This window comes from Cnephaeus nilssonii (genome assembly GCF_951640355.1).
Source record: "Cnephaeus nilssonii genome assembly, chromosome: 10".
NCBI lineage: Eukaryota > Metazoa > Chordata > Mammalia > Chiroptera > Vespertilionidae > Cnephaeus > Cnephaeus nilssonii.
Window position 1 is genome coordinate 42,178,744 of NC_137081.1, and position 9,011 is coordinate 42,187,754.

The following is a 9,011-nucleotide window of genomic DNA, read 5'->3' on the forward strand; positions in this document are numbered from 1 at the left end:
ATAGAAAAGTCCAAAACCATGATTCATTTATAGAGAGTACAAAAATAAGAAAAGTGTTCAAGAATAGAGGATCATTCACAAAGCAATAAAAAATTAAAACATGCATTTCTCTTACTGGCAAGCCAAATAATTCTACACAAATGTCTGTAGCTGAATTTGCTGAATATTGTAACATTTCTGAACAAAAAATGAGAAGCCTGAAATTAATATCTCATCCTCCATTTGGTATTTTAGTCCATCTGATAACTGCTTATCAAGAAATTTTTTAAATGTTTAAAAAATGTTAAGAAGTTTGATGATGTTTTCTTTCCATTTTCACTCAAATATGGAAGGCTTGAGCTAACAATAATAACTCAAATGTCTTCATAGAAATAAGAGTGATGAATTTTATGGGGCACCCATCACCAAAACCTTTAAGTTAAAAACAAAAGTCATTTAATTTTAGAGTATAAAATGTTAATAAAGCACACAAGAAAATTAAAGCTCGCATTATGTTTAACTACGGACTATTTGAAGATCAAAATAAGCCTTTCAAATGATCTTAACACATCGAAGTTTTCCAAAAGGCAACAAAACACTTCCTCTAAGAATTTGGCTTCCAACCTATTCATGAATACAAGTATGATAAACTAAAATAGCCACACTGCTGTCAATAAATTGTACTTTGCCTCTAAGCCTCTAATCTGAAGTATAACCATTTTTTGTCTTGGTTTTGCTTGTCCATCTGCCCCTTCACATCTGCCCCTTCACATGTGCCAAAGTGCTAACACTATAATATGAGACTATTCATATAGCTAAAATGAATCAAAGAAGATTCTCTGAAATGTAACAGCCAGTTCAATAACTTCTAAATAATTCCTCAATGCCTTCCTCCATACTGGAGGATCCTCAGAATACTGATTATAAATATCAAACAAAATATCTTTATTTTCAAGAACAAAAGAATTAAATGCATTGTGTTGGGGTTTTTTATTATTATATGTTGCAATTATCAGGCTCAGATATTCGGACATGCAGATTTAAGAGCCGTGATTATCATTTTCTTCATTTTCAATAAACCTTGTGAACAATAGCATCACTTCTATTTTTAAAAGGACTTTTAAGCTATGTTTTCCACTTCTTTGCACCTCTAGAACTCTTCTGAATGCTTTTCAAGTCCAGATTTCCCAGTACTCATGTGGAAATGGGATGAAATGGAAGCACTTTATTACTGATATAAAAACAAATATTTTTAAACATGCCTGTTTTGATTATACTTACTTTCAATATTTTTACATATGGATTCCATGGAAACTGTAAAACTACTTTCCCAGATCATACCATAAACTAATGCTACCGCTAAAATGAAGTTATTAATAAATTTAAATAATTAAGTACCCACATGCCCACAATGAGATAAATGAAATATTCCAAGTCTTCTTTTCTCATTCTTTATATAGTTTTGAGCTTCTAAATAAAGAACAGACAGATATTGTCGTGATTTCAAAAGATTAATAATTACAGTATGACAAAATTAACCAATATGCTTAAAATATAGCAAGGCACTGGGAAGTAATAAGATCATTCAGAAAAGATGGTATATGAGTTAATAAAAATAAAGGCACTTTGGACATTTTCTGCTGTCTAAAATGGTAATGGGATAACATCCTCTTAAGCAATAAAAGTAATAATAGAAGCTACCATGTATTGAACACTCATCATATACCACCATGTACTAAGTGTTTAATATCTATACTAATAAAAGGGTAATATGCAAATTGGTCAGGATGCCCTCACAGTAACAACCAAATAGCAGGCTGCATGGGCGACAAAGCCGGCAGGGGGGTTAGTGAGGGACGACCAAACAACTGAACAGAGACTGCATGGGCAACAAAGCCGACAGGGGGGGTTAGTGAGGGACGACCAAATGACTGAACAACAGGCTGCGTGGGGCAACAAAGCCAGCAGGGGGGTTAGTGAGGGACGACCAAACGACCGAACAGCACAATGCGAGGGGAGACCAGGCCAGCTGGGGGGTTAGCAAGGGACGACCAAACGACCAAACAGCAGGCTACATGGGGTAACCAGGGGGGCAGGGAGGGCAGTGAGGGGCGACCAGGCTGGCAGAAGGGAGCAGTTGGGGGCAACCTCACCAGCAGAGGGGGGCAGTTTGGGGTGACCAGGCTGGCAGGGGGGGCAGTTGGGGGCAACCAGGCCGGCAGGAGGGCAGTTGGGGGCGACCAGGCTGGCAGGGGAGGCAGTGAGGGACGAGTAGGTCAGCAGTGGGGGGGGTGCAGTTGGGGGCAACCAGGCCGGCAGAGGGGGGCAGTTGGGGATGACCAGGCCAGTGGGGGGGCAGTTGGGGGCAACCAGGCTAGAGGGGGGGGGCAGTTGGGGGCAACCAGGCCGGCAGGGGGGGGAAGTTGGGGGTGACCAGGCCAGCAGGCAGAGGCAGTTAGGGGTGATCGGGCTGGCAGGGTGGGGGCAGTTAGGGGCGATCAGGCAGGCAGGCAGGTGAGCAGTTAGGAGCCAGCAGTCCCGGATTGTTATTCATACTCAACTGACAGCGGTCCCGGGGATCGGGCCTAAACCAGCGGTCAGACATCCCCCTAGGTGTCCCGGATTGGAGAGGGTGCAGGCTGGGCTGAGGGGACTCCCCCAACCCCTGTGTATGAATTTCGTGCACCGGGCCTCTAGTATATTATAAAATATATTATCCCCCTTATAAAATAAGGAAACTGTAACCAAGAAGGTTCTGCCCAAGATCATAAAAGAGGCAGAGATGAACTTAGAACTCAGTTCTTCTGTCTTCCTTCAATGGCCTGTTCCTAACCTTCATGCTTCCTTACCTAAGGGAGCTTCAATTTCTTCATCTATAAAATAACAACACCTATCTAACAGGATCAAATTACTAATATTAGCAATTATGTATATAAATCATCTAGCACAGTGGCTCAAAAAGGGATGTACTCTTAATATACTAGTAGTAATCAGATAAATATCAGCTAAGTTTTTAAGGCTAAAACTTTTTGGCACTAATAAATCTGCCTCTACTGAAAAAGACTCAGAATATATGTATATCTATGACCTATACCAAAATTCTATTTTATAGTAAAGACTAGAGGCCCAATGCACGAAATTCATGCAAGAGTAGGCCTTCCTTCCCCCAGCTGCCGGCACCAGCTTCCCTCTGGCACCCAGCACCTGGGCTTCCCTCCAACCTCCAGCAGGCACTGGGGACCCTGGCTTCCCTTGCAGCCCTGGCTTCATCTGGAGGGACGTCCGAAAGGACGTCTGGTCTAATTAGAATATTAAGCTTTTATTATTATAGATAAATATGGCTGGAATCTATCAAATGTATAATCATGAAACAAGTATCTTAGAATCATTTGTTATAGGAGTAACTTTAATAATTGTAATAACTGTAGATGTTTTATATTATTGAAATAAATTTTGTATTCTATTTATAAGTAATTTTTAAAAGCTTGACCAAACATATCTTCACACAGGAAGTTAGAAGCAAAACCCAGTAGAAGAGAAAAACTGATAAGTAAACAGCTAAAAAGACTATTAATGAACAATTATTAGGTGCTTAAAATATGCCAAACACAACACTAAGCATTTTATATCTCTTCTCATCATTTTAAAATAACATGTAATTTATATTCACTATTTTACAAATAAGAAATTTGAGGCTTAAAAAGGCAAGAATTTGCCCAAGGTCACACATTTAGTAAGTAGCTGAATAAGAGCCTAGATCTGATTCTTACTCTAAAATTCAGACAGTGTAAAAGCAAGATGAAGGAAGTTATCAACACTACACAGATGCCTCCTGCTTGTGCTCATCACCTCTCTCTCCTTTTGTATGTACCTGGTGGCACTGTGGAGCCCTAAAGTCAGGAGCCACTCTTGACACAGGAATGGGCAAGTAAATCAGGCCTGTTCATCACAGTACACCATCCTTTTGGCAACACTGACTGCTCCAAATGTGGTCACACAACTCACATGGGGCTACTTAATCCTCCCCTTGGATATATTCATACTCAACTGACAGTGAAAATTAAAAAAAAACGAAAACAGAAACTCAAGTAATGTACTGGAATACCTTGTCATTAAAAGAAAAAATGCAAGTCAAAATTTAAAATACACAAGCTGTTATAAAAGATTTTGAAATCCATTCAATATGCAGGACTGTTTTTATCTTTCTTCTAAAGTTCTAAATCTACCATATAACAATCTAGCAACCAAACCACTAGTTCAAAATTCATACTTTACCATTCCTTTCCATGTTACTGAATTAAAACAACAATTCAAATTCCTTTTCCATTTTAAGAAACTTATCCAAAGAAACTACTCAATAGATACAAACATATCTATACAAACATTACTTATACAGAGAAAAATCACATATACCTGTGATGGCTTTAGCATGCATCAACTTAGCTAGACTGAACTTACATTTGCCAGAATTCCCTTTCTACTATATTTCTGATTAGGGTGAGCTACAAGGAATCTTCTCTCACAGACTTTAGGAAGACAGAAGGGGCAACAGTCATTCTATAGCATGTAAAACACCTCCTAATTATTCAAACTCACGGCTGTGAAGGGATTTTGCTGATATAATTAAAGTCCCTTAATTAGCTGACTTTAATAAAAAGGGAGATTATCCTGGGTGGACCCTATTTAATCAGTTGGAAACCCTTTAACAGAGGCTCTAAGTCCTCCCAGAGCTGCTACATGTGCTCTCTCCCTCCTGGATCTCCCATTCCTGCCTGTCCACCTTGTGGACTTAGTACTTGGTTGGTCAACCCACATAACAGCATAAGCCAATTCTGTGTGTGTGTGTGTGTGTGTGTGTGTGTGTGTGTGTGTGTGTGTGTGTAGAGACACAGAGATAAAGAGAGATATAGAGCTCCTACTGCTTCTGCTTCTCTGTTGAGCTGACTAATACACACCCTACATACCCATCAGAATAAGACTAGATAAGTAAATTATGATTTTATTACAATGAAATACTATATTACCATTTTAAAATTATGTATAACTCCATTCATAGACATGACATATGACAAAACAGATTACAAAAAGGTATCATATTTTACCTTTGTTTTTTTTCAATATTAGGGAAAGAGAAAAGAAATAGCTTTGCTTACCAAAGTTTTAATGATGAGGATGGGGTTTTAAAGTCTTAATCTGGGTGTTACGATTTTAGGTGATCCTTACTTCATTCTTTTTATATTTATTTGGGGGAGGGAGTTGTTTTCATTTTCTACAATGGCCATGTATCGTAATTTTTCAGAAAAGAAATAAACCTTTCTCATTTGAGAGGAGAAAATGCCAGGCAGACTTACAGGTTAAAATGTGCCAAAAGCCTTAAAAGACAAACAGGAGTTATCCAAGCAAAGGGGACATTTCAGGCAGCGGGCAACATGTGCCACAGGTGGACAGAGTTTAGAAAGGAGAATGTTCAAGGAAAGGAGTGACAAGAGATGAGGCTAGACATGCTTGGACTAACTTATGGAGAGTCTGACATGCTCCCTCCACCTACTGGTAACTAATGAAGGTATTAAAACAAGAGGATCACATTTGCATTTTAGCAAAATAAAAATAAAATAACACAAACAAAACCCCACTGAGGCTTGCAGTGTGGAGACTAGACTGGAAGCAGGGAAACCAATTCAGAGACTACAACAGTAATCCAAGCAAGAAAAGCAGTGGAGATGGAGAGAATAAGGCAGAGTCACAGAAGGAGTAAGAATTGAGAGAACTTAGTGGGGGACACACTGGTAGCAGAGACAAAAGTGGTTCACTTAAACTAGGGAGTTCAGAGAAGGCTGCCAAAAAGATGTCCTTATGCATAAGGCTCCCCAGATATCACAGGAAGCCTTATAGGCAAGAAGTCTCTAAATGTATCCAAAAGAAATATCAAACATTGTGGTGGCTCACAGCTACTGAAAGGAAGAATAATAAGCAAAGTGTTAAATACATTAAAAATGAAAGCTCTGGGCTACAAAAACAGATTCACAATGATTTATTAAGTTAAAATAGGACTATGTATGCATATCTCTCAAATCTCCTGAGGTTGAGCTCTTCCAACAAAATCATATTACTGCCAAAAATAGAAGATTCTGAATTGTTGGATTTGAGTCACACTTAGATGTCACTTCAAGTCAAACGCAGGGTTTCATATAAATTATTATTTCATCTGCCCTTTTTTTTACTGCTTGCCAAAATTAGAATCGCTTAAATTACAAAAGTAAAATATTCTCACTAGAACAATTTAAACAATTCAGAAATATAGTTCCTCCACCTTCTACCAATGCCCTACCCTGATTACCCTTGAACTTACTCCTTAAAATTAGTTGAATATTTTTCTGTGGTTTTTTGTTTGTTTTTGTTTTGTTTTTTTTTGCTTACATATACACGTTTACACAGCATTTATTTATTTAACAATAATGGGTTGATACAATATATATTATTCTATAACTTGTTTCTTACTTAAGATAATCATAACTCAAGCCAATATATTCAACAAGTGTACCTCTTCATTTTTAGTATCTGTAATTATGTGAGCATACGATTTGATGTATAATTAGGACATTTCTGGTTTTTTGCTCTTACAAATATCATTTTATATTTCTTTTATTTTTCTGTGTATTTCTTTAAACGCTGGTCCTTACATTTCTATCAGATTGAATCCCCTGAAGAAGAATTTCTGGGTGTTATGTCAGTCCATCAAATCAAAGGTGTTTCTAAAAAGTACATGTAGCCCTGGCCTGGTGGCTCAGTTGGTTGGAGTCCCTCCAAACACAAAAACAGCTGCAGGTTCCATCCCCAGTGGGATGCATATGGGAAGCAACCCATCCACGTTGCTCTCTCACACAGATGTTTCTGTTTCTCTGTCTCTCTTTTTCTCTCTAAAATTCAATAACAGAGAACAAATCCTGGGATGAGGATTTAAATATATATTTATATTTAACTCTAGTCGGTGTTGCTCTGTGGTCGGCGGCACACAGAAGCGTTAGATTCCAGGTCAAGGGCATGTACCTGGGTTGCAGTCAGGGCAAGGGCAAGGGCGGGAGGCACCTGATCGATGCACATCATTGTTTCTCTCGCACACCCTCTCTCTCTCTCTCCCTCCTTCTCTCTCTAAAAAATCAGATTTAAAAAAAATATCCTCGGGTGAGAATTTTTAAAAAGTATTTAATAAGTGTTTTTTTAAGTACATGTAGATTTAAAGATGCTTCAGTGAATCCTAGAGACCCAGCGTATGGCTATATTGTGTCTCTTGGAGATAAAACGAAAACCTCGGTGACCCCTCAATGACAAAAGGTCACCAGGACGACTTATTGGTGGCAATCACCTGACACTTCAGGTCTCACCACCGAGGCTGCCCCCGCTCCCACGGAAGCCTGGGGACGCCCGGCCCCTGTTGGCCACGCCCCCACCCCAACCCCAGCCCACCTCCTCCTCCACACACACCCGCCCCTCAGGCCCCTAGGGGGGCCGGATAGAGCACCGCCCCGGGGAGGCAGCCCGGGCTCCCGCCACGGCGAGGTGACCTTGACCAAGCGTCTCCCCTCAGTTTTCTCATCCGCGGTAGAAGGCTGGTACTCCGTGCCCGCCTCCTTCCTCAGGCCCGGGTTCCGCATCTAATGCCGCCAGCCGGGGGGGAAACTGCAGCCCTAAACCTCACGCTGCTCCCCGCAACTGGCCCGCGCCAGCCCCAGCCTACCCCGCGGCCCTGGGCCACGCGCGCTACCTGCGATCTGCGAGACGAAGGCTTCCGCCACGAGAGACATGTCGGCTGGGCGGCCCGGCGCCCGCGGTTCCTGCTCCCGCGGCCCTCCTCACCCTCCTCCGCAACCCCGGCGGCTCCCGGCAGCTGACAGGCCTGGGCCGGGCTGCGGCTCGGACTCGCAAAGCCCACCACCACGGCGACTGCGCCGGCGTGGACCCCAAGGTTACCGCCAGCCCGGCCGGGAACTTCCGGCGCAGCTGACAGCGGCGCGCGAGCGCTTCCGCCGCCCCGCCCCCGGCCTCCGCGCCCGGCGCCCGGTGCCCCTGGCGGGTGGAGGGAGGAGGAGTGGGGGTGCCTGGCTCCCCGGGGACCCTAGACTCCGACCTAGGGCGTGGGCAGGGGGACCCTGGCAGTTTTCAGTGCCCTTTCTGTAAGCGAGAATCTTGTAAACAGCTCACCTTTTTAAGGGCTCACTAGATACCGGGCACTTATTAAACTATATACAGCATTCTATTTCATTTCATCCTCTCAACAACCCAATAAAATGCCACTGTTATCGCCATTTTACTGATAAGAAAACAAGCTTGGAGGGTTTAAACGTTTGCTTGGGGAGTCTGCTTAGGCCCCGATTCACATCCATGTTAATTTCCTCTCTTCTACTGTACTGCCAGGTTGATTAGCCCATGGACAGACATTAGTGTTTAATTATTCCTTTATTCAAACATGCTTGCCAAAGAGAAGGAGACTTGAGCAGCGCCTAAGCTGAGAGACTGTGCCCTTCAACTCTATACACCACAAATGCGAATAAGAAGGCTCTAGTTTCACACACTTCTCCACTTTTGGGGGTGAGAAGGGCAGGAAGAGAAGACACTAAATCCCATAAGTGGCTTTTTAACCCCTTAACTTGATAACTTCCAAAATATACATACATAATTAAAGAAAAAACAGACTATGTTACAAATTAAAAAGTGGAACAGACTTAAGAGATCATCTTGTGGGCCAACTGATGAGAAACGGGTTCAGAGGTGAAGTGGCTGATTTTAAATCACACAGTAAGTCAAAAAGTCAGGTAGCTTCCTAAGTTTTTGCAAAGGAAATCTGGTGTTCTAAGAATTGCTGTCCATGACACAGGATATTAAGGAAGTTATGTCTCCTTTCTGTTTGCTTCCATAACTCTAAACTTCTATTACGATTTATTGATCATATTTCTGCCTAGTTCACTAGTGTATTAGTTTCATAACTGATTGCCACAAACTAAGTGGCTTAAAACAACAGACATGTCTTCTGGGGG

At 41.7% G+C, this 9,011-nt stretch overlaps 1 protein-coding gene across 1 annotated transcript in view; it reads right to left on the reverse strand.

Annotated features, from left to right (window-relative positions):
- The window catches only part of MTX2 (metaxin 2), a 62,003-nt gene extending 54,046 nt beyond the window's left edge, over nucleotides 1-7,957 (reverse strand). The window contains exon 1 of the mRNA XM_079782673.1: nucleotides 7,742-7,957. Within this exon, the coding sequence (XP_079638799.1) occupies nucleotides 7,742-7,781 (40 nt within the window). The 5' untranslated portion in view covers nucleotides 7,782-7,957. The remainder of the gene's footprint in view (nucleotides 1-7,741) is intronic.
- Nucleotides 7,958-9,011: the final 1,054 nt, after the last annotated feature.